At 35.8% G+C, this 26772-nt stretch overlaps 5 protein-coding genes and 1 pseudogene across 5 annotated transcripts; 3 read left to right on the forward strand and 3 right to left on the reverse strand.

The window, feature by feature from the left end:
- Nucleotides 1-341: 341 nt before the first annotated feature.
- On the forward strand, nt 342-1802 carry LOC106401850 (glutamic acid-rich protein). Its single transcript, XM_013842456.3, has 5 exons — nt 342-668; nt 791-845; nt 917-973; nt 1046-1123; nt 1206-1802. The coding sequence occupies exons 1-5, from the start codon at nt 423-425 to the stop codon at nt 1685-1687; spliced, it is 918 nt and encodes a 305-aa protein (XP_013697910.1). The 5' UTR covers nt 342-422; the 3' UTR covers nt 1688-1802.
- Nucleotides 1803-2820: 1018 nt separating this feature from the next.
- LOC106400525 (pectinesterase inhibitor) lies at nt 2821-3694 on the reverse strand. Its single transcript, XM_013840878.3, has 2 exons — nt 3460-3694; nt 2821-3268 (listed from the first exon to the last, which is right to left on the reverse strand). The coding sequence occupies exons 1-2, from the start codon at nt 3623-3625 to the stop codon at nt 2916-2918; spliced, it is 519 nt and encodes a 172-aa protein (XP_013696332.1). The 5' UTR covers nt 3626-3694; the 3' UTR covers nt 2821-2915.
- A 7474-nt stretch (nt 3695-11168) lies between these two features.
- LOC106398071 lies at nt 11169-13130 on the reverse strand (annotated as a pseudogene).
- Nucleotides 13131-14999: 1869 nt separating this feature from the next.
- On the forward strand, nt 15000-15792 carry LOC111201975 (cell wall / vacuolar inhibitor of fructosidase 1). Its single transcript, XM_022694330.2, has 2 exons — nt 15000-15254; nt 15419-15792. Exons 1-2 carry the CDS (start codon nt 15030-15032, stop codon nt 15719-15721), a joined length of 528 nt encoding a protein of 175 aa, XP_022550051.1. The 5' UTR covers nt 15000-15029; the 3' UTR covers nt 15722-15792.
- A 631-nt stretch (nt 15793-16423) lies between these two features.
- On the forward strand, nt 16424-17214 carry LOC106400057. Its single transcript, XM_013840473.3, is given in 2 exon segments — nt 16424-16761; nt 16764-17214. Coding segments are annotated over 2 exon segments (546 nt in total). The 5' UTR covers nt 16424-16611; the 3' UTR covers nt 17160-17214.
- An 871-nt stretch (nt 17215-18085) lies between these two features.
- Nucleotides 18086-20147, reverse strand: LOC106397303. Its single transcript, XM_013837885.3, has 4 exons — nt 19826-20147; nt 18759-19461; nt 18509-18668; nt 18086-18390 (listed from the first exon to the last, which is right to left on the reverse strand). The coding sequence occupies exons 2-4, from the start codon at nt 19201-19203 to the stop codon at nt 18354-18356; spliced, it is 642 nt and encodes a 213-aa protein (XP_013693339.2). The 5' UTR covers nt 19204-19461; nt 19826-20147; the 3' UTR covers nt 18086-18353.
- Between the last annotated feature and the right edge of the window lie 6625 nt (nt 20148-26772).

A 26772-nucleotide genomic window follows, 5' to 3' on the forward strand; every position in this document is an offset into this window, starting at 1 on the left:
GTCTAAAGTCTCAGACATTTAAAAAGCTGAGGTGTCATGCTCTGGAGTGAACCTTAGTCCATTATTGTGCTGATTCAAGTCCGATCCATCTGCTCATTTTACAAAATTTTATCATCTAATTATTTTAATCTAAAGTTCTAAGTTGATTCCTCTTTGTAGGGAAAGGCTAAAGGAATATGATTTCGAATGTGGGAATTTGGGTGACAGAGATAATTTGGAGGAAGATTAGTTTGAAAAAAAAAAAAAATCTAACCGTATGAAACTAAATAGGTCGAATTGAGTTTGGAAAAAACAAATGTGGAGAATTTTGCAATTATAGATAACATCAGGGGTGAAAGTGAAACACTTGAGTGGAACATTTCTTATCCAAAACCCAACTCTTCCGCTGAAACCCTCCTCCGTCTTCTCCATCTCATCCTCCAATGGAGTCGCTCCTGCACTCGTCTTCGTCTCTAGTATCTCTCGGACCCAGAATAGACGGCCGAGATTCGTTCATCAACTCTGCCCGCGTGTGCTTCATACCTAGTCTCGGCCGCAGAGGATCAAAGTCCCTTCCTTTGGTCGCCGCCGCGAAGAAGAAGAAAAGCAAGAAAGATGACAATCACAGCTTCTCCGCTAGACCTGACGAAGCCACCGGTCCGTTTCCCGAATCCATTCTTCTGAAAGAGGTTCCCTTTCTCTCTCAGTTAGCTCGCGAGAATAATGGTTACTGTTGTTCTCTGTTTTTAGTCCTAACATTGATGCTTAAAGTTTTGAACTTTTTTTTGTTTATATGAATTGGGTTTTGTAGAAGAAGGTCGATGAGGAAGGTGATCTTCTTCCTGAGTTCGCTGATGATGAAGAAAGTAAGAGACTTTCCTTGTTTTAAAACTATCTGCCTCTTGTACTCTGTTTCTTACTTGTTGTTTGAAAACAGAGGAGCTATACGAGTTTCTTGATCTTCAGCTTCAGAGTGACTTGAATGAAGAAAGGAGTAAGTTCATCTTCTTCTTCTTTAAAGTTTAAACCCGGTTCCGGTTTGATAATGTATAACCTGTCTGTGTAGTGAGACACTATGAGGTGGTTTACTTGATTCATGAGAAACATGCAGAGGAGGTCGAAAGAGTCAATGAGAAAGTTCAAGGTAAACAAAAGTTTTCTCCTTTGTTCATGTAGGTTCCTTTAGTTATATATTAATTATTTGTGTGTTCTTTGATGATATTCAGAGTTCTTGAAAGAGAAGAAGGGGAAAGTGTGGAGGTTTAGTGACTGGGGAATGCGTAGACTGGCGTATAAGATACAGAAGGCAGAGAATGCACATTATATACTGATGAACTTTGAGATGGAAGCGAAACACTTGAACGAGTTCAAAGGGATGTTGGATGGTGATGAGAGGGTGATTAGGCATCTCGTGATGAAACGTGATGAGGCTATTACAGAAGACTGCCCTCCCCCTCCCGAGTTTCACTCTGTTCGTGCAAGTATGGACGAGGATGACGTCTTTGATGATGATGAGGAAGAGGAGTTTGAAGAAGAGGAAGAAGGTGATGATGTAGAGTACGAAGTAGATGAGGATGGTAATGTTGTTATGGTGGTGTATGAAGATGAACAAGGGGAAGGGGAAGAAGATGGAGATGATGTACAAGAACAAGGACAGGGCCAGTCAAATAAAGACTTGAGAGAAAACCGAACAACGGTTAACGTTTGATGAGGTTAGAGAGCTGTTTGTAGATCTTTCAGCGTTTTGGGACATGGGATTTGTATGACAATATTACATCATCAAACGTACCAAATCAAGAATGAGAAACTAAAAACTTAAACTTGTTTGAAGCTGTCTCAAGGAACATAAAAGAAAGAAACAACAAAATCCATTAGAAACTCATAAGCACATTTCCATTAGATGATTATATACTTTATTCTCGGTTCGAGGTTAGAATTAGCGTTTAGAAGGCCTAACGTCATTAGCGGTAACAGACCCTCTGACTCTTGGATACATTGCCCACCAATATAGCATTTCTTTAATTAATTTTGGGTATTTTAAACCTATGAAAAAGTTCATGCTAATCTTTAAATGGAGCTGCGGTTATTCTAATGTGAAGTATATAAAACATGGTTCCATATTTGGGTAACCACGCGTGATTAGTATTTTTTTAAAACTCAGGTCGTTTAACTTTCCAACTAGGTGTTTTGCCCGCGATACGGGCTTAAACATTTTCATAAATTTTTGAAAAGTTCTTTGTACATTATATTCATTATACTAAAATAAATCTTAAATAACTCAATATTATATTTTTAATTATATAATTAAAAAAATTATTTGATTAATATTTAATTATATAGTTTAAGTTTTAAACTTTTTACTAAAATACTTTTTCAGATAACAATACAATATATATAAAAATATCTTTTTTAGTTATATTTTTAGATTTTGGATAATTCAATATTCTATTTTAATTATATAATAAGATTTTTATTTGATTAATATTTAGTTATATAATTAATGTTTTTAACTTTTTACTAAAAGACTTTTTCAGATAACAATACAATATATACATCAATTATCTATGTTTAAATTATATTTTCAGATTTTGGATAATTCTTACTATTATTAATTTTAATCAATTATCTAATCAAATAAATTAAAATTTCGTTTTTATGTTTTAATTTATTTATACATTTTATTCATTAAGGGTATAAACGATATTAACCACTCTAACTTTTAATGTGAGAGCTCAATTCTAAAAAATTACTTCGCAAATAATAATATAGATTTTTTTTTCTTTATAATATTTTTTGTCACTTAAAAAACGTTTAATTAAATCAAAACTATGGTGAATAAAAACTGGAAACTCCATAATCTTATTCGCTTTTATTGATTTTTTTTTTTTTAATTTTGCCTCTAAATTTTTGCAACGTTTATAGCAAAAATAAAGATACTAGACAAAAGTTTTGATGATGTCAGTAGTCATATCGGCAATATCATGAACGGCTTTGTTACGTTGGCTCACCGGTAATGGACAACTTCCGGCGAACTGGTTCTCACAATCACCCGACGCCTTCACAACGTCTTGCAAGTTAGCTATCGCAGCAGAGTACTTCTTAGCCTGTAGATTAGCCAAAGCCCCCGGCAAATACCTATCACTAGACGCACCGTAATCCTGATCAACGCAAGTTCCGTACTTCTCAAAAGCTGAGCGATCTCCTCCAGTGCGCCGTAACTCGGAGATGAGATAAGTTAATGTATCGTTCGCTTTCTTTGTTGTCGCATCGATAGAGATCGACGCAAGCCCTAATGCATGAAAAGTAACACATATAAGTATATTTGTTTGCTACATAACTTTGCAATATGTATGAGGGTATAGCCGATGATGACAATGTTTAGGTGAATCATATGTCAAATATCATAACCATCTAGTCATATGCTTACAGAAAAATATTATTCTTAATCGAGTTCTTATTCACAGTGATTTATGATCTTACCTTGGAGATCTGAGGTTTTGCTTCTAGGATTAAGATTGAGAGTAGAGACGCATAGAGGTTGATAACGGTTTGTTTTGCAGAGCTGTTGTATAAGATTTGGTTGAGACAAGGCTATTTGGATTTGGATGAACAAGAAAATTGAGAATAATTTCATAAAGTTATTCATTTTGTTATACTGAGAGCTACAAAAAAGAAAAGAAAGTTGGTGAATCGTTTCTGATTTTTGAGATTGCCCTTTTATTGAGTAAAAAGCTCTTTGGTTGTTGAACAAATAAAAAAAAGTTTCCTAAGTTTTCAAAATGAATATAAAATGGGAGAATTGCCAAGTGTGACTCAAAACTTGGAGTCAAACCCAAAACAATACCCCAACTTGGGTCAAACGCAAAAGTAACCTAAAAGGCTATTGAAATTACAACTATCCCCTTGTGACCAAACAAAAAAACGGAATTTTTTTTACGTTTCTACCCCTCGCAAGTCGTCTGTTTAGACGACTTGAAAATAAGTCGTCCAGACGACTTAACTGAAAGTCGTCTGGACAGTTAGTCTTAAACATAATTTAAAAATTTTGTAAAAAATATTTTGATAAGTGAAAAATGGGAATTATGTAATTAACATATGTCTTAGGAGGTATAAATTAAGATATAACAAATTTCAATTGTTTTCAGCATAGATGAGTGAAAGTAGTGAGTCATGATATTCTTTAGTTTATGTTTCATCAACATATGTTGTAGTATTGTATGTGTTCTTAGGGTTAGATTTTGGAAAGCATTAAAACCGTTTTTGAAAATTTTTAAAATTACTTATCCGTGTTCATTTCTGTGTATATTAAACACTATTTAAGTATAATTTGATTTTATAACGTGGTTAGTTAGTTAATCTAGTCATTTTAGTTTAGGGGTTCATTTTAGGGTCTAGGACGACTTAATATTTTGTCGTCTGAAAACAGACGACTAAATATTTTGTCGTGGGCATGTATGATTAGATTTGTATTTGAACATGATTTTTGTATTTGAACATGATTTTTTAACATGATTTTTGTATTTGAACATGATTTTTTAACATGATTTTTGTATTTGAACATGATTTTTTAACATGATTTTTGTATTTGAACATGATATAAGTTGTCTGGAAGAAATAAGTCGTCTGGAAGGTTTTCCAACTGGACGACTTACAAATAAGTCGTCTGGAAGGTTTTCCAACTGGACGACTTACAAATAAGTCGTCTAGAAGGTTTGGACGACTTATTATAAGTCGTCTGGAAGGTTTTCCAACTGGACGACTTACAAATAAGTCGTCTAGAAGGTTTGGACGACTTATTGTAAGTCGTCTGGAAGGTTTTCCAACTGGACGACTTACAAATAAGTCGTCTAGAAGGTTTGGACGACTTGAAGGGATAGTAGAAGGTAGTCTAAAAATAAAATACACTTGAAGGGATAGTAGAAGGTCGTCTAAAAATAAAATACACTGGACGACTTAGTAGAAGGTCGTCTAAAAATAAAATACACTAGACGACTTAGTAGAAGCTCGTCTAAAAATAAAATACACTGGACGACTAAAAATTTAGTCGTCTGGACGGGTAATCAAGACTGGACGACTTAAATTTAGGTCGTCTGGACAACTAGTCAACTGGTTGTGTACATTGTGGTTTCGTATGGCCAGTTTCCTTGCAGTTTGAGCATCTCCGTGCCCTGTGTTTCTTCCTGGGTTTGTGTCCTCTCATCCTAGATAGCTCCAACCAAGATTGCCATCTTGATTTCTTCGGTCTCCCCCGACCACGCTTTAGTTCTGGAGGAAAGCATTCTCGTTCCTCAATATGTTGTGACACGATAGGATATATATTCTCTGAGTATCCTGCATACAGATAATTCTTTGAGTACAGTGGACATACAAGTGTGGAGATATGCAAACCAGCATGTATTCCAGCAGCTATAGCATGAGAGCAAGGTATTTTCTCCACTCCATAGACACCACAATCACACTTTGCATGTTCCAAATCAACCACACAGTCCATTTTGCCACCTTTGACAAAGAAATGCCATCCATCAATTGGTTCGACCGTCATCGTACCCGCTATCTCTTCTCGAACAGCAAGCAAGTATTCAACACCCCCGCTATGTTCAGTTGTGAGACTCAAAGCATCTTGTCTCCTTTTCCAATACCATTTTCCTAACTTCTGCCTTATGAACTCCAGCAGGAACGTAATCGGAAATCCTCTTGCTCGCTTCAGTGCGGAATTAATAGATTCAGCAATGTTGCTTGTTTTTATGTTGAACCTGTTCCCCTTACAATAAACCCTTGACCATAGCCTGACGTCGGCTTTCTCCAAATACGTTGCAAGTTCCGGGTTTGCACTCCGTATCTCAGCCATGTACCGGTCAAAATCGTAAACCGTGTGAGCATAAGCAGCCCCTTTCACCAAGTACATGAGATGTTTCCCTTTAAACTTTTTGACAATGTTATCTTGAAGGTGATAATAACATATTCCTCGGGTTGCCCAAGGAAACACCTTATCACACGCACTTTTAATGGCCTTGTGCCGGTCGGAGACTATCACCAGAGGCTTGTCATGAGATATACAACTAGCCAATTTTGTGAAAAACCATTCCCAAGAAGGTATATCTTCCTCATCCACGATCCCAAAAGCCAATGGGAATATCTGAAAATTGCCATCTTGTGCGGCTGCAACTAACATAGTTCCTCCATACTTTCCACTTAGGTGAGTTCCATCCACCACAATGACCCTTCTCTGATACTTAAAACCTTTGATAGAAGCTCCAAAAGAGAGAAATAGATACTTAAATCTTTTCATAGAATCAAGTTCTATCGCCGTGATAGAATCAGGATTTGCAATGGAGATTTGCTCGAGATATGATGCCAGACGCGAATACCCTTCTTCTGCTGATCCTCTCACCAATCTTTGTGCATATAACAGTGCTCTGTATGAAGTGGTGTAATCAAGCGCCATGCCAAACATGTTCCTCATTGCATCAGTGATATGCTGCGGAGTTATCCCATCAATGATTCCAACACGATCAATGAAAAGACTACCTACATACTTCGGAGTACAGTGTCTCCGCTGAGCGATTCGGTCTCCCGCTGAGCATAAATGTTTTTCCACATACTTTGTTACCCAAAACGTGTTTGTCCCATGTTTGACACTCGCTCTGACCTTCCATCCACAATAGCTAACCGGACATGTTGCCACAACGAGAGTTTTCGTTGATTTGTATAATCTGAAAGAAAACTTACCCCTCACTGCTGCCAACCGCAGCTCTGAAAGCAGTGCACCCTTGCTAACAAAACTCTGGTTGACATAGATACTGGTACCATTCGATTTTCCTCCTTCAATAGCATTTGTCTTAGCATAAGTCTTTTGGATTTCTTCAAAACAAATATTATCATCATCTTCCTCGTCCTCATCTGGAACCTTTCCATAAAGACTGTAATCCCCACCATTCTGATCCGTTTCACCAACAATAGAATTATCAGCATCCTCCTCCCCATTTTCCTCCTCCTCATTATCACCAACATCTTCAAAACATTCATCAGCTTCATCATCATCACCAACATCTTCTTCCCATTCACCAGCTTCATCATCATCACCAACATCTTCTTCCCATTCACCAGCTTCATCATTATCACCAACATCTTTTTCCCATTCACCAGCTTCATCAATATCCCTTTTCTCTGAAACCATTTCGACCTTGCTGCGGCTTGATACACAAAGACATACTCTATGGGTTTTGAGTATCTCCAGCAAGTTTCGAACTTGTCTATCACTTGTAACATGAATGGGAAGACTGCCTGGAGCCATCATCATTTCTGCTGGTAATGAGTAGCTAATCTCCACACTCACTGTTCTCATGTCCAGGTTATAATCTTCTTGAGCCATTGCAACAAGTTCAGCATGTGTTGAATCTTCATTCAATAAAAACAATCTTGCTCCTTTGAGATCATCAACCACAAATTCCCAACGGAAATCTCTCAACAACCATTCTCCATACACTGCATGTAACTGAAAAATCATCTACAAATATTCAAAATAAAACACATTAGTAAACATAGAGAAAATGAAGAAGTTCAATAAACATTGCCGCAGACGACTTAGCATTAAGTCGTCCAGAAGACTTAAAGGTAAGTCGTCTAAAGAGGTCACTTTTGCAATTGAAAATTAAAAGGGACGACTTAATTCTAAGTCGTCCGGCTTTGTTTGTTAAAAAAAAAACTTCAGACGACTTATATATAAGTCGTCTACGAGAAACGGGCTAGTTTTGCATTTGACCGAATCGTGTCAGATCTTTGACTATTTCTGGACGACTTATAATTCAGTCGTCTCTAGGAAAGTTAAAATTTCAATATTTTATGAAAACTTGACGACTTACGTGTAAGTCGTCCTAGGTTAGTTTTGTAATTGAAAAATAAAACTTGAAATTTAACTTTCTCCAGACGACTTAGATGAAAGTCGTCCAGCTAAACGACTTAATTTAAGGTCGTCCGGGATAAGCAAGGTTTGACCAGAAAATTGGGAAAAATTCTGGACGACTTCGCTTTCCCCGGACGACTTTAAATTAAGTCTTCTGGAGGGACGACTTTATATTAAGTCATCTGGTTAAAGTTAAATTATGAAGTTTTATTTTTCAATTACAAAACTAACCTAGGACGACTTACACGTAAGTCGTCAAGTTTTCATAAAATATTGAAATTTTAACTTTCCCAGAGACGACTGAATTATAAGTCGTCCAGAAATAGTCAAAGATCTGACACGATTCGGTCAAATGCAAAACTAGCCCGTTTCTCGTAGACGACGTATATATAAGTCGTCTGGAGTGTTTTTTTTTAACAAACAAAGCTGGACGACTTAATTTAAGTCGTCCGTTTGACCAGAAGACTCATCAGTAAGTCTTCTACATACAGATGACTTACTAGTAAGTCTTCTACGCGAACAGATCTTGAAAAAAAATTCAAATTCGTACCTTAAACTAGGTGAGATGACTTTGTTTGCACACAAGGTCTTCTCCAACCACCCAGAACCTCAAACGAAAGCAACCGTAAGTCAAAACGAAAGAAATATGGCTCTGTCAACCATAGCCCATATTTTGAATCAAAAGCTTGAGTTTTTTGGATGAATATAGAGAGAAAGTGAAAGAAATGTTGTTTTTAGTTCATAACAATTGAAACAGAGAGAGTGTAAAGAGATTTACGTGCATTAAAGGGCAATAAAAGCTCCAAACAGTTCGTACAAGGTTGTTGCCACTATTCATTGCAGTGGCAATATTGTAAATACTTGAAGAAGATGAGGTTGAGACAGTAAAGAAGCCATTTTTGAAAAAAAAAAAAAATGTTAATGGCATTTTCGTAGATAAAATGCAGGTGTGGGGTTAAAATCTCAAAAAAAAAAAAGGAGTCAAAAGAAAAGGTTAGTTTTCTGTTTGACTCCAAGTTTTGAGTCACTTTTGCAAAAAGCCCATATAAAATAGATATGGACATAAATTTAATAAGAGTTACTAAGACAAATACCAACAGATTCTCCTTGTTTAATTTACTGATTTACTGTGATTTAATTTCAAATAAATTAGGCAACAACCTTTACTTCTTTCGGTCAAATATCAGTAGAAGCCAATTGACCTCTTTCGATCAAAGAACAGTATAAGGCAATTAACCTCTCACTTGACGGGAAAAAAAAAGACCACGACCATTTTCGTATACTAGCTAAGCCTTTATTGTCTTTCTTGCTGTTCTTGAAGATAAACATTAAGAAATTCCATAGGATAGATTTAAAAAGGTTTCTTTCACAAATATATACCATAAAAATAAAAATAACCAAAATAAACTTAAATATTTTATCAAAGAAGTAAATACACTTATATCTTTAGAGTTAATTAATCTAGACATTAGATTTTAGAGTTAAAGGGTGAGGTTTAGGGTTTAGAATAAAGGGTTTAAAATTTAGAGTTTAGAGTTGATGAGTGGGGTTTTCGGATATGATTTAAAAATTTTTAAATTAAAGAAAAGAGTTAAAATTTTCAAAATAAAAATGTTGTTTTAGTCTTTTTAGTTTTTGAGATCTATTTTCATGATAAAAACTTAAAAAAATCTATTCGAGAGAATTGTCCACAAAGATATGACTATGTCCCTTCAACAAATCAATAAACAACTTATGCTTAATGAATTATGGAACATTTTATTGCTTATCAAATTTTAAAAGTATAATGAGTAATAAATTATAGAAAATTTTATACAGATAAGATTTTTATATATGGTTCTTTGTGATACCTTTATGTTTAATGAATTATAGAAAAAATATAACTTATCAAATTTTAAAAGTACAATAAGTAATAAATTTAGAGTTATCCTAGGGTGAACTTCTAGATTCACCAACAAATAGGATTTCATTATTTCAAATTCGTTATCTTTTAGAAAAGAAAATAAAATATTGTCAAGTTATATTATATTTTTAAAATAAAAAGGCAAAAAAATATAAAAATAGTAGTAGTTACAGAAAAAATAAGTTTAAAAAATATTTTTAACGTCGTCAGTAAAACACTAAACCCTAAACCCTAAATCTTCAACCCTAAACCGTTAGGTAAATCATAAACCATTGGATAAATCCTAAACTCTAAATTAAAAACACTAAACGCTAAATCCTAAACTCTAAACCCTTGATTGTTTTAGTGTTTAGTGTTTCTGATTTAGAGTTTATGATTTATCCAATGGTTTAGATCTAACATTTAATAATATGTTATATTACATAAAATATCATTAGTAATTAATGAAAATACTATAATTTCATGAAAAGTAATTATGGAAAACAATATTATAATACTACTAGATATATTTCCAAACAACACAATAACCAATCTTATTTAAACAGTATTATAATTTGGATCTAACATTTAATCATATGTTATATATTACATAAAATATCTTTAGTAATTAATGAAAATACTAGAATTTCATTAAAATTAATTATAGAAAACAATATTTTACTACTATATGTATTTTCAAACAACACAATAATTAATCTGACTCCTCCTTCCATTTTAAACACTCAAAAGGATCTGGAACCCACCTTTACCCAAGGGTCATATCATATTACCTTCCTCCGCTAGATTTACCTCGGACGGAGCTGACAATCTTGTGTCCAAAACATTTGGTCCCACCTTTTTAATAACTTTGTATTAATCTTTTCAAATTTCTTGATAAATCAAATTATTGATTAAAACACTCAAATGATTTATGAAAATTATAAAATAAGTAAACTATTTTTTGCAGGTCTAGATATTAAAAATAGGGTTCATAAAAAAAAGATATTACAAAATAGTATAATTTAGTATAAAATTAATTAAATTAATAGATTATTTTATTTATATTTTCTTGAACAGAAAATGACATTCATATAAATTTAAATAAGATTTCATATTAAATTAGATGTATAAAGAAAATGCTAGAGTCGATAAATTGACATCAAATAAGTTTTATAAAAATTATCAAAATATATATCACAAAATTAATCAAATAAATTAAAAAGATTTATTAAAAATTCATAACGGAACGAGTTAATTATAAATACAATAAAATAATATATATTAATAATTTTCATATTTAATTAAATTAAAAATGCATTTACATATTTTTAAAATACAGTAAATAAAAAATTTAAATATTTTAATTTTATAAATTAGATTTATTAAAAAAATATTCTCGCGCTTTAAAGTGGATCATAATCCAGTTCATTTTTAAATTGTTTTCATCTTCGTTCCTATTTAGGCCTATTCCTATTGTTTTTTTATGGTAACCGGTTATAAAAAAATGGAAAAACATATCTTAATCGTTTTTATTGTATACATTATTCGTTTTTCTTTCGAATTTTCGCACCATTGCTCGCAAAAAAGAAAAAAGAATCTAAATTTACGTTCTAATTGACAAATGTTTTGATGACATCAGCATATTGGCGATATAATGAACACATTTGTTATGTTGCCGGTTTCCGGACAATATCCGGCGAACTGGTCCTCACAAATACCCGGCACAGACACAACTTCTTTCATGTGAGACATCGCCGTAAAATACTTCTTAGCCTTTAAACACCCAAAGCTACCCGTAAAAACCTATCAATAGCCGCGCCGTACTCCTCCATGCAAGTTCCGTAAATCTCGTATTCTTCTTTTTTGCTAAATGGTAAATATCATTGATGAAATGAAAGTTTGGTTACAAACTTAATTGAACCACAATCTGCAGAGAGCTCATCTGATCCTAGTGACCGCAAAAAATTAAAAAACCACTAGGATAGATAAAGATTAATTCCAAGCCTCAAACAAAGAGGACTTGAGATTAATAGGTAGTAAGATCAAGTAAAACAACAATGTAAACCCCTCTTCAAAGCGCTTCTTGCGGAAGCAAGAGAATAACCTGGAAAATCAGCCGAGAACTCACCGAAGTGGCTCCGAGCAGGCATCGACGGAAGCGCCTGGCTTACGCCCCGGAGCTCCGCTGGAGGAGGACCTCGACCAACCAACCTAACTATCTCGACTCGGAGACAAAAGCTCCGCCATACCAACACTGCGCACAAGGAAGCACGAGTTACGGTCAAGCGTAGGCGGTACAACTGGCTCCAAAAACCGCCCACGCGACACAAGATGCAGCAGAAACCATGAAAGAGCACAAAGTCAATCTTGTCGGAGCTTTGAACGAAGGCATGAAGCACAAAAGGAGGCATAACTCTCCTTGAAAGCATGTATCCACAAGGTGATAGAGAACTCCACCTAAGAGCAAGTGAGTCTCCACCGCGGTTGTCCTCAAACCCTAGTAGATGACGTCGGTAGCAGGAAGGGAGAGTCGAACATATCACCATAGAACCCATGGTTGTTGTCACTTGAGCTAAGGAAGAGGTTCCCAACGAGCTCCTCAGTCTCGCCGTTTCATCTCAGACCATGGGTATAAGACGGGAAGCTCTAAATTTGCGACCGAAGGAGGAGACAGGGGAAAGCAGAGGAGGCGGAAGGCCGGAGGAGAAGAGGCAGCGACGCACTTCATTCCGACACGCCCCCGTGGCGAATCTGACCCAGAACCACCGTAAGACAAACCCTAAATCTACCAAATCGACGGCGCCTCCTGCAAGCATACGGACTATCAAGATCTCGCCCTCTCTCCAGAGACGTTGGGGACACACCCAAACATCGTTTTTGTCATCGTATTCTTCACGGCCTACAAGGTTCTTATAAACAGAGATGAGGTAATTTAACGTCTCATTCGTTTTCTTTGTGGCAGCATCGATGAGATTGATGCAAGGCCTTTCCATAAAAATATGAAATGTATTTAAAAAAAAAACTAAAACATATAAGTATATTTTGTTTGCTACATAACTTTGCAATATGTGTGAGGGAATCGCATGATGACAAAGTTTACGTGAATTATATGTCAAATATCATAATCATAGTCATTTTTACAGAAAATGTTAATCAAATCGTTCTTTCACAATTATTTATTATCTCACCTTGGAGATTGGAGGTTTTGCTTCTAGCATCAAGATTGAGAGTAGAGACTCATAGGGTTTGATGACGGTTTCTTTTGCAGAGTTGCTGTATAAGATTAGTGCCCAGAGGAGACGGATTTCATTGAGACAAGGCTATCTGGATTTGGATAAACAAGGCAAAAATAGCGAATAATTTCATTTTGTTATTTGGTACTGGGTATGGGGCAAACCGTTTGCCCTTATAGAGTCAAGAACTCTTTAGGTTGTTGACCAAATTAAAGACTTTCTATAGTTTTCAGACTGCGTATAAAATAGATATGGACATCAAGTTAATAAGACAAAGACCAACATATTATCGTTGTTTAATTTACTGATTTGCTGTGATTAAGTTTCAAATACAATTCACTAGCCTTTTCGGTCAAAGACCCCTGTGAGGAAATATATATAACCTCTTCGTTGACGAAAAGAGACCTTGACCAGCCTTTCCAGTCAACAAACTCCATATATTAAAGAGAAATTCCATGATCAGTTTTTGTTGTCTTTATTTATATACTTGATTATGTTTGACTTGATAAACAAATGACTAGCTGTTCCTTACCCAAAAAAAAAACATATGACTAGATGTCCCTTAAGCCTAGGGGTGTTCAATCCGGATTTCGGTTCGGTTTCGGTTCGGTTTTTTCAGTTTTTCGGTATTTCGGTTAGTAAAATATAACTACCATTCTAAATCCATATTTACTTCAGTTCGGTTCAGATTATATACCGTCGGTTTGTGGTTTATTCGGTTTTCTACCTAAACATAATTATTTAGTTTGAAATCATATTATATAAATTTTAGAGTCATATTGTCATCGCAGTCATTTATTAAAAAATATTATATTTTCAAATAAATGAACAAAAAAATAAAAACGCTTATACCTTCTGATGAAATAATCAAATCTAGAATTAAAATCAAAGCTCAAAATTTTGAAAATAAAAATAAAAAACAAAAGAGAAGTATGAAAGAAAAGTTTTTCCACTCTTTCATATTTAGTGTTCATCAAAGTTATGCTTCTTCGAGTGAAACTCTGTTTGTTTAAAAATAAGAAAAAAGTTGTGAAGAATTTTTTCTAGTTATTATCCATCAAATTTATAACCTTCACTTCAATTTAATCAATGCTAAAAGAAAGAAAAAATGATTAAAAGAAGAAGACTAAGAAAATAAGAAGCCTCAATTGCGATGAATTGTTATTTAATTATATTTTAAGTGTTTTTCAAATTAGGATTCTTTATTACTATAGAAAAATATGGTAATAATTATTAACAAAAGAATGACTTATATTACAAATAGATTTTCATGTGACGTTATAAAATATGTACATATTTACATGTTTCTACTTTTGATCGGTTTTGTTCGGTTTATTCGGTTTAATCGGATATAAACCAAACCATATCCAAATCCTACGGTTTTTATAAAATCATATCCATTCGGTTTATATGGTATATACCAAAACCACACCATATTGTCTATTTCGGTTCGGTTCGGTTTGGTACGGTTCTGTTTTACAATATTGGACAGGCCTACTTAAGCCAGAAAACATATTCCCTCCGTATCCGAAATTAAGATTTTCTATAATTTATTATTGTTCCATAAAAATAGTTTTTTATATTTTAAGATATTTTTGTATACTTTTGAGAAATATTAATGGTGATTATTTGAATTGATTAAATTTTATTGGTGGGTAATTATTGAAAAATGTATTGAAAGATAAATTGTAAATATTTATTATATTTTTAATAAAGTGAAAACTTTAAAAATTCTTATTTTCGGAAATAAGACATTTGACATAAATGTTCATACATGTTGTTACATGCACGTATGACCAGAAAGTCCAAGCAATCTCGAAAAACGTGGTTAATAAGACTAACCAGATACTGTAATTAATTGTAGGTTGAAACGTCATGAATTTACATTAAATTAATAGATTTAAATGTATTTACATTAAATTAATAGATTAAGTGTATCGGTAGTCCTCCAAAATAAAAAACGTTTCGGCGTAATAATAACTTTTCACGCCTAGATACACATAAATATGTACACGCCTAGAAATATATCCTGATGCATCTTTTAGTTTTAAACGTTTTAAGAGAGAAAATGATGAAGACGATGATGATGATGGTAATGATGGCAATGATGATGGGAGTTGCGATGGGAGATATTGTAGATAAGACATGCAAACAGACGCCTGACTACAGTCTTTGTCTCTCTCTCCTTCGCTCCGATCCACGTAGTTCCTCCGCCGACACCGTCGGCCTTGGTCTCATCCTCGTCGACAAGATCAAGGTCTCTCTCTTACATGAACTAATTTTTGACATCAGATAATATATTCGAATATACGGTGGTTGATTTTGTAACAATTTAAAGTTAAACGTACGTGTGATTGTTACAAAACAACAAAAAAATTCTTCGAGGTTCATATTATGTAAGACTTCATCTGTTCAATGTAGGCGCTAGGGACTGAGACTCTCGGGCAGATCAACATGGCGTACAAAACAAAACCGATGCTGAAAAAACCACTCGATGAATGTAATCTGAGATACAAGACGATCGTAGACGTTGACGTCCACACAGCCATTATAGCTATCAAAGGAAACCCTAAGTTTGCGGAGGGTGCAATTGTTGACGCCGGCGTTGAAGCTTCCGTCTGCGAAGGAGGGTTTCCCAAAGGCCAATCTCCAATAACCGGTTTGACCCAGAAAATGAACGAGATCTGCGATGTAACCAGAGCCATCGTTCGCATGTTGCTCTGAATAATAATGTTTCTTGTAACTCTTACCTTATTGAAATTAAGCTGATATAAAAGTATAAAACCATCGATCCATACCTATTTAAACCCTGCGGATGAGTAGAGTTAATCTTAAGTTCTACTAAGCCGGTTGTACCTTACGTAAATGATTGAACCGGTTATCAAATACGGGCAAAAATGGGCACGAAGTTTCTGGAACCTAATCACGGGATATACAATATTCACGAGCCAGATAACGTACGACTGACGAGAGAAAGCCCCATAATATATATATTTTTCTCTTATAAGTACATAAAACAAATGTATTTTGAAATTATATGGTCGACGTCGGGATAGTGTAGATTATGTATAATGGTATTTTTGTCCCATATGGACCGACTCACATAGGAGCTATTCACCAAGACCACACATAGCATCTTTCCCTTGTTTTTGTGCCAACAAGCCAAAGGATAAAGTGTTGCAAACAAAAAGTAAAGAGCAGACACATATCCATGTTTACATATTAGACAATTAGGTAGTGATCTCAATCAATACACATATACACTAAAACACAAAATGAAGTTTTTTTTTTTTTGAAAAATTAAGTTTATACTCGAAACTACTCAGAGCTGCTTATAATTATAGTAAAAATCGTTTTTCATCACAAAGTTTCGTCACATGTGGAATTATAACTATGTATACCTAATAATCATTAGTCTTATTTATAAGAAAAATGATTAATCTATCTAAAGCTAAAACATGTCTTGGTGAATAAAAGAACACAAGTTTAGTAACATAAAAAAATTAAAGAGCAACTATATAAGTCTACAAACAGCTAGTTAATAATAGCACTCACAACAACACACACCTCTTATTCTATTTGCACATCAACTTTCTTCTCACACAACTCGGACAATGAAGAACTCCTCCGCCGTCACATCATCACCGTCTCTCTCCCTCTTCCTCCTCTTGCTCCTACTGTTTCTAGCTCAATCCTCCGATGACCTGATCGACACAATCTGCAAAGCGACACCATTCTTTGACCTCTGTGAAGCTTCTCTCCGCTCTCTCTCTCTCCCTCACCTCCAGATACAAAGTCTATAGCTTCCGCAATGGCCAACGTTGTGCTCGGAAACATGACCGATACCTTAGGATATATCCAATCACTCATCAGACATTCTCAAGATCCGGCCGCGGAGCGAGCGCAGTGCGCCGAGGTGTACCGGCCGGTGGTCCGGTTCAACATTCCTCAGGCCATCGAAGCAATGGGGCGAGGGGAATTCGGATTCGCAATGTATGTCCTCGGAGACGCTCAGAAACAGTCTGATTCTTGTCAGAAATGGATCAATAGTGCCGGCGCCGACGATGAAAGCTCGGTACCTCTTACGGCTAGAAACAAGCTGGTTAAGAATCTTTGTGACGTGGCGATATCTGTGATTAAGTCTCTAATGAATGGTCGTTAAGAATCTTTGTGTCTGTTGAAAATAATAATCATATATATACATATATTGGTAATCATTGACACGACACAAGCTAATTTTCTATTACAAGTTCGGAAGAATCCTGCTGGAATATCGATAATGTAGTAATTAACTACTTGGAAAAGGAAAGGAAAAAGTAAGAGAAGTACTCATCGACAAAATGACATATGCAGTTTTTGGATGGAAGCAACAAATGTAATCCAATGTGTTTGACGATGGTTTAGTATGAATATGGTTTTAATTAATTCCTGTTAAACTTATGTTCCATTTGTTTGTTTTTTCATAACAAGTAACAGAACCAAAATAAAACAGAATTTTAAAACGGTCGAATATCATTTCTGATGGAAATTTTTTAGTATTTCGTGCTAGATCGATCGCCTGTTATATTAACCGCGAAATGGTTTAAAAAAAATCTTAATATTATTTTCAATTCCACTTGTATATGTTTATATTTCCTGCATTTTTAGAAATTATTTGTGTAGTTGAGTAGATATGACAATTCAAAACTTAAGAGCAGATTCGTCCAACGAAAAACCTTAGCATATGAAAACTTATTGGGCCTTATAATGGCCCCACGAAGCATCCGGAGACAGCAATGAAACAGACATAATGGACATTTGAAATACACACACGTGGAATCACATGTTCAAATAGTTTTGCACAGCATTAAAAGTGGTCGTTAAGCTCAGTGGGAGTGTTTTTAGGTACAGCCACATGGATTCTGTTTCCAAATATACAATGCTATATAAATAATTGATTTAAATTTCAACTGCAAGCATCATTAGCATGTGAGTTTCAAATATTAAAAAGTATACCAATAATGATGATTTCATATATTTTCATACGTTTTGGTTTCGTCAAAATCTGGATGCTTCTTTGCATTCGTCAAAAGCACAACAATCATCTACTAATATAATCCCAGTTGTATTATATTAGTACATATAAAAATATATATAACACTGATTTTATTTTACTTTTGTAACTTCTCATACTATTTCTAGGAAAAAACATTACAAACTAATCCGCCGAGAAAGCAGCCAATTTTACCCCCAAAATTTATCTGTCCGAGTACACGGTCCACCGACAATCTAAACCGACAAATGGTTTGATGAACCAGTGACGAAATTGTCCAATTCCAGTTCTTTGGTTTAAGCTTCATTGTGAAACTCTCTCTATTCATCTTCTTTTCAAACCGGAAACCGGTTTTAGTAAACTGGAGTACATAAATAACAGGATTAGAAGTTATTCTTTTTCTTTTTGGTCAACGGATTACAAGTTATTCAGATAGTGAAAAGATAACTGCTCTTCTTAACCAGTTAGAGACAACTTACTTCGGCAATCTCTGTGCTAAACCCGGACCGGTATAACCACCATCCGGTTCACTCGCAGACGGAGTTCCCGCATATTGAACCGAAACAAAACCACCATTAGCTTTTCCGGTATCTACTAACGGAGATCTCCCGGAGCTAGCGGCTGCTCTCGGTGACAATCCTGAAATTTTCAGAAGAAAAAAACAGTCAAGGTTAATCAAAAATTGACAATAGCAAACGCAAACGCAATCGCAAATTAATCAAACCACACCTTGCAAAACGAGGACGAAGAAGAATATAACGGTGAGAAGCGTGGCCAATACATTGCCGAAAGAAGAAGCCGCAGACGCAGCTTTAGCCGCTCTCGATTTCTTCAAAGCTCTCATACGTTCGACCCTCGCGCGTTTCAGAATCGCCAATTCAGCGATCTCTCTTATCAGCTTCCGGTCCGCTGCGTCTAGAGACGGTCCGCGCGGCGGACGAGGAGGCTTCGACGCTGATTTCTTGCGGTTCTCCTTCCGATCGCTCCTTCCCCATCCCGGTTTCGCAGACTGAACCGGAGTCACGTCGTTTTCTAACGAACCGACGGTTTCTTCTCCGGTTATTACCGGTTTGTTATCTGTAGAAGTCGGTATCAATGGCTTCTCCGGCGATTCATTGACGCAGTGGACGAGTCCTTTCTCAAGATCGACATCAAAATCGAGACTCATTCCCATTATCCACTCAAAACGAGATAACAGAACCAAAAAAAAAGAACGCAGCTTCACACTTTACAGAAGGATCGTTGTTCTCTTAGCTCTTGAATCTCTAATGAAGATCTATTACCGATAAAGATGAAATGACACGCATATGCAAACTAGATGTCTCTGTGTTTGAGTTTGTCTTATATTGACGCTTGTGACGACGCGTTTAATAGCCAAAGCAAGTAAATAATTGAATTACAGCTAACACGTCGTCTCCAGAAGCAAACTAATCTGCAAAAATAAAATCACAAACTTTATTTTTTTATAATTAATAAAGAAAATATTTTAGTGCAGAATATAGATAATTACCGAATCGAAAATCACGTGGTATATATATAGATAAAAATAAAAGTAGAGAGATTGAATTGAAGTTTAGTTGATGCTTTTATTCAAGATACTGTCAAAAGTAGGTAACTAATCTCGGACATGGAGCAAGGAACAGCTGTGTTATTGCTTTTTTCGGTGCCGTGACTTAGGGGAAAAACATATAAATTAATTAAAATGAATTAAATTATTTTTCATCGAATCAAATATGAAAAAAACTGAACGAAAATGTTGTGAATAAAATTAGAAAAGTATTTGAAACTTGTTGTACCTTGGAACGAAAGAGAAGGAGACTCAGATCCGATACTGAAGAGACGAGTAGAGAGACCGAGGAGAAAATGGCGGATTAATTGTCCGAGTTCAGACCGATTCAAAAAAGAAAACTAAATCAGGACAAAGAAAAAGAAAGACTTTATACATACATTCGTCGAAATATAGATGGTTTTATTCTGAGATTTTGACAACGAAATAAATTAAATAATTTGATGAAAAAAAGACAGCAGAGTTGAATCCGAAACAGATATAGAAGTGTGTTGTGTTCGGACATGTGTTGCTGTCCTAAATATAAACTGAGATTACGCATGTGAGCTTTTTTCCAGCAGGGAAGCTTCACGTCACCGACGCAGAGAGAAATGGGCCAAATATTCTTTTATTCCATTTATATCCTCTTTTTCAGTTTTTCATGCTTTTGCACCTGTAAATATTAATTTGGCCTTTACTACTATTCAAATTTAGGAAGTCACAAACACTTTAACTAAATTTTTTAAAATAAATCTTTCTATTGTTTCAAGACTATACTATGTGTACATATTAAGTCTTTTAAATTTGGAAACCAGAACGAAAATTTATTACTTTATCTAGAACTTATCCTGTTTATTACAACTCTTTTTGTTCGTTGGATATTTTGTTTTTTCATAGATAAAAATAAATTTGTTATTTTTGTATGAAATGACAAGAAAAATCAAAACCAGAAACGGAATCGTTACTTTGGGTGGAAACACAAAATTCTCAGACTCAAGATATGGAACGCACCCAAATTCAAGTATCTTCGATAATAACGAGTATACCAGGTAGATGGTGTTTTACAGACGGATCTTGGAAAAATGAGGATAGCTTTTCAGGGCAAGGATGGTATAGTACCCTGGAAAGCTACAATGGACTAATGGAGCAAGGAACACGAGAGCGAGTCAGTCGCCACTACACTCAGAGATAGAGGCCCTTATATGGGCAATGGAATGTATGAGGAATCTTAGACAAGCATGGGTTACTTTTGTAATAGATAGTGCTCAATTAGTGAAGATGGTGTCGGAACCAGAAGAGTGGCCAGGCTTTGCAAGCTATTTAGAAGACATAAAAGTTTTAAAGAGGAGTTTTAACAGCTCAGAGATCATTCATATACCACGGACACAGAGCTTAAAGGCGGACAGTCTCGCACGCAGTGCAAGAAAGCAACTGTCGTTTGTCGTCTATATGGATGCAGAGCTACTGGGGTAGTTCGCAGAGTCTACATGAATCTGCTTTGTTTGCTGACAAAAAAAAAAAAATCAAAACCAGGACAGAATCAGGTAGACAAAGACAAATATGGCGACATGTATTGTCATACATTGAAGAGATTTGGACCCAATTTGATCACTATAAATCCATCGGACCCAGTTTACAAATATCTAAAAATAACGACCTCAACGAGAAACGCTCTCGCAACGCTGTGAAATATAGTGATTAGGTCCCTTGACTGTTAAATACTTTGTGATTTATCTCAGAAGTATCTAATTATGAATCTAACCTCGCGCTTAAAGAGAAAGCTCGTCAACGTCTTTTTTTTTTGTCGCAACGCGTCAAATTCGTCAACAACCTCGTTTTTTTTTGTTTACACTTTTAGCATTCTTTCTCATTTAAAATTCACTCTAATCAAATCATTAAACATATATTTTCTTGGTCAACACTTTCACATTTTATTATATTCTCTGTTACAAACCTCTACAAAGATTCCTCACTAACGAATTAGTGAATATTTTTTTTTTTTTTTTAATTTCAAAAAAAAAATATATATACGTAACTCCAGTTTCTACTTTCATCCCAACGAAATCAATAATTCTAGATAAATTAGAAGGCATGGAGGTGTCGGATTGGTAGGGAGCTATTCACATCCCACTTACAGACAACATTAAATATAAACGGTCCGTTTTCAAAATAATACCGTGGCCCCATGATCATTTATCATTTGTCTGTAGAAGTAAAATATACATTTATGTTCTTAATGGATTACTATGGTTACACAGCAAACATCATAAACCTTTTTAACTCCACGTAATAAATTTTGAGTTGGTTCTTATTTTTTTTTTGTCTTCTATTAATTTATTATAACATTTGAAACCGATGGTACAACGCAAAGCTGACAAGGATCACAACTCTTTCAGAAACTAAAACCGGCGAGTTCACAGATCGAACATCTCAGAGACAACAAGAAATACATGATTAAACATAAGACCAGAAGATAAACTCCTACTCCTAAAACCAACATCACTAAAGCCAAGGGGGTGTGTGCTTTAAACGCTTAGGAACTAAAGGAGTCATACTCAAACTCCAAAGCGAGGACAGACAAACGTTCATTCTGAAGACCTTGAAGAAGCACGTGCTGAACCTATAAACCAGAACTTGAAAGGACCATAAACCACCACAGGTCGAAACCACAAACTCGCGATTACAGCACGACATAAACAAACGAAAGACCAAAACCACCATAAAGCCAATAACTACTAACCACCCGTCTACAACGACAAACCAGATCCTCGAGAGAGCAAAGCACAAGGTCGAGTCTTGAAACTCCAAGTGGGGAAAACGTCAGAAAGGACCAACGGCTCAAACACGCAGATACCCGTTTACCCGAACTCAACCATCTACAAGCAAGAGAATGACCACCTCCTCGCAAGAGATCGAAACCACTGCGTCGTCTTGCAACCTCACTCCACACCATGAAGGCACAGAGAAAGCAAGTAGATACCTCCACAGCAACTTACCATCCAAAAGACGAACCCCACAAACGAGACTTTGACAAACACAAACCACCGAGTGGTCGAGAGAACGAGCAGAAGCAGGAGCCCCCCAGTTCAGAAGCTACGATTAGCGGAAAGCACAGCGGCGACAAAGTCATACCTGGAATACATAGCCCCGCCATATAATGACCCGTCGATATAACTTACGCACACGGCTAAACTCCGAAGAAGACAAGACAACACCAATGCACACAAGAACACAACTTGACTACTAACTAGATAAAGAGGGAGGAGGAGACGAACTGAAACCAATGGACTCTATGGACAACGATTGACAAGCTACAAATCAGATCCGAAAGAACAGTTAAACCCCATATCTGAACCGACACAAACCACCACCGCGAACCAGATGAAAGATTCGAACCAATCACAGCCACACCAACCAGCATTGAACCCAACATGAGCTCAGATCCTGAACCTCCCTTGACCAAAGAAACATAGACTAAAGAGAACTAAGACAAGGAAGGGCATCTCCGGTACCGGCGAGGAGCGCGAGTGACCAGAAAGGTGTCGATCTGAAAGAGTGAGGCGACATGCGGCAGGTAGAGATGAGAGAAAATTAGGGCGACTCCAGTGTCTTGAAATTTTTAAGTTGAGTTGGTTCTTATAGATCTGATTAAATTTCCATAACTAGGAGTTATTAATGAATTTTAATACTTTGGGGGAAAACTATGGAAAGAAACAGGTGGAAAGTTTTTTTTTTTGGTAGCAAAGACCAGACCAGTCAACTTCTGTCTGCTATGCCATTGCAGCGGCAGATCCTTAAAAGCTTAGGGCCTGTAAGTGTCCTAAGCTTATAACGTATTGAGCCGAGAAGCCCCGTTTTATAACCTTAATGCTACAATTCAAGTCCAGTTTCTTCCTTTTGTTTCGATTAAGGGTTGTAAATGTTATCATTTGAAGGAAGGAACAAGACTAACTTTCTTTATGTCGTTCAAAATGCATGGATGTCTCCCAAGTATAGGATGAATACCAAAACATAATGTATATACATAAAGTCATAAGAATCGTAAATAATGCATGGAAATGTGCATGTTATTACTGCCAATGTAAACCATATAATCGCTCTCTTTAACAACGAAAGTAGACTTTAATCTACACAATTATAAGCATGTTTGTGTGACGACAGAAAATCCACCACCTCACTATAACACGTTCCTAATCACGTAAAATAAGCTTATATCTCAATAGAAATTAGTTAGGGTGAGTCACCGTAGTTATCACTTCCCCCGTATCCGCTTCCATATCCTGATCCATTTCCACCGCTACCCCCACCAACACTTCTGCCTCCACCGCCACCTCCTCCCCCTCTCTTTTTTTTTTTTTTGCTAAGAATACTAGTATCATATTCATGATGTTCAGATTTTACAAAAAGTTAAATCTAGATAGTATTCTACCTTGGGAAAAAAGAAGAAAAAACAAGATAGAGCAATGGTGCTAAGAAGCCTAAAGATTATATAATCCAACTTGAAAAGAGATTTAGAAATTTCTTTCTATCCCTTCTTACCATGATAGTGTTCTTGACTTCTCGATATATCATCCTTGCAATCACCACTGGTCCAATGATGTTGTTGTTATGATACACATTGTTTCTCTGCTTCCACAGGTGATAGACAGTTGACTGGACAGCTAGCTTTCGAAGAATGATAGGGCTTGAAACAGCTGGAGATCTGATCCAAGATAGCAGTTCATTCCAGTCACGGAAGGGAAGAGTTGGCGGGTTGAGCCTAAATATAACATGTTGCCAGACCTCCCAACTAAATGGACAAGTCAACAACAAGTGATCTCTTGTTTCAGTGGAACCCGAGCAAAGACAACAAGATGTAGGAATTTGTAGTCCCCACGATGAGAGCCTTGCTCTAGTTGACAACCTCCTCCCCCTCTACCGCCACCACTTCCATATCCAGAGCCACTTCCATAACCTGATCCGTATCCGGAACCTCCGCTCTGAGCCGGACCTGAGCCCATTTCTATGAAACATTTGAATGGGCCCCAACATTTTAAGGGCCCCCATTTAAAAAAAAAATTCTATATATTAGTTTTTTTTAAAAGTTTTTGATATAATACACATCAAAACATAACTTTTGATTTTATATATTTACATATAATTGTTAAAAAGATTAAATGAGTTATATTATAGTGTGAAATTATATAAGATATGTATGATTTGTTTTGTTTAAATGTATTTATTTGATTGTAAAAAAAAATTGAATGGGGGCCAAATTTTTACAGGTCCGGCTCTGCCTCCGTTACCACTCCCACCACCACTGTTTCCTCCCCACAAAAATATTTTTGACTGTATTATGTAAATTTAATATATAGATATATATATATATATATATATATATATATATATATTATATAATTTTTTTTTCTACAAATTTAATGGGACATATGAAAACTTATACAAAACTAGTGGGTCAAATGCTATACTTTAACTAAATATTATAATAATTTTTTAAAAAAACACACCAAATTTTGTTTTTCTCCAATTTTAGTGGGGTCACCTGACCCCACAATCTCTTCTCAACCTCCTCCCCTGGCCATAACCACTTCCGGACCCATACCCTGAACCGTATCCACTCCCTGAACCTAATCCTTCTCCTCATCCTCCTCATCCTCCTCCACCACCACCACCACCTCTACCTCCTCCCCCGGAGCCTGAACTATATCCGGAACCTGAACCGGAGCCTCTACCAAGGGCTTTTGGTGATCTAACTGCTAACAGAGACGTCAAAAACTACTAAAACTAAGAAAGCAGCTCCTAACAACTTGAGGCTTCCCATTTTCATTACTTCCTATACGAACCAAACTAATCAGTCACTGACAAAAATATACTTCTTTGTGGCCAGTCACTGATAAAAAGGATACTTATTTGTGAATGACTAAGAAGAGTGAAGCTAGCTAGAGAAAGCCGTTTGTGAAGTTGGATCGGTTGATATATGGAGAGAATGTTGGTCTTTGTAAGTATTTATAAAGAACCGAAAATAATGGAAACGTGAGAGTCACGTAAGTTCTAGTAGCTTTGAACGATATGTGTGAACAATGGTGAACAAAGTGGGCCGGCAACTTCTTAGTGCTCTTCTTGGTGATGATACTGCCATTGCCACTCCTCCAATTCATATCATCCCAATTTTATATTTGAATTATGTACATATGTTGTATTGAAACATGTGGAATCCTCCTGATGGCTCATCTCTCTAAATTCTTAGTAAAAAGTTATATGCTTAACATGACAGACACGTATCGAAGTTTCCGAGTAGCAGGATACATCATACATCAACCAACATTTCCACAATGCCAAATATTGATTCATATTTGAAAAAGTTCACAACGATAATAAAATATACGTTGTGTGTGTGTACTTACTGAAGTACGTGGCCTTTTAGCCTTTTCATCTAAGGTAAAGAGCGAGAGAGCGAAATTTTGAATTTGTAGTTGGGTCATTGAACTTCAAATTGAAGAACAGAGTGAAGAACAAAAAAGAGAGAGGAGTTTAATCCAGAAAGTAAAGAAAAAAAGAGAGTAAAGAAAGAGAATTTTATTCCCTTAAATTTCACTTGTGTTTACAACTAAGTACATATAGAGAGATTTTGCAGAAAGGTAATCTAACAATTGAGTCTGATGTTACAAGTCTCCAACAGCTCTTTTAGTTAAAAAATCAAATGGTTTCTTTTGCCTCCAAAGTCGTGTTGGATAAGTTTATGTGGATGGATTTCTGCAGATGGTTCTTGTGGATGAATTCCTATGGATGGGTTTCTGCAGATGGATTTCTGTAGATGGGTTTCTGCAGATGGAATCTATGTTTTTTCTTCTTCTCAATACTCCCACTCAAGCTTGAGCATAAGGTATGGTCAAGATTGGAAGCCATGAACACATCCCTCATTAAAACCTTAGTGTGAAAAACCCAATGGGACAAAAACACAATAAAGAAAAAGAGTAGATGATTCATGGCAAATGGGATCATGATCTAGACAGGTCTATGAGTCCTAACCTTCGATGGATGGACTCACAAACTTTGGTGTTTACTCCTTTGGTGAAGATATCAGCTAGCTGGTCTTCACTTCTAGTGTAGCAAGGTAAGATAATCTTCTGCTCCACAGCTTGTCTCACTTTGTGACAGTCCACTTCAATGTGTTTTGTCCTCTCATGAAACACTGAGTTT

This window comes from Brassica napus, chromosome C1 (assembly GCF_020379485.1).
Source record: "Brassica napus cultivar Da-Ae chromosome C1, Da-Ae, whole genome shotgun sequence".
In the NCBI taxonomy this organism is placed as follows: Eukaryota; Viridiplantae; Streptophyta; class Magnoliopsida; order Brassicales; family Brassicaceae; genus Brassica; species Brassica napus.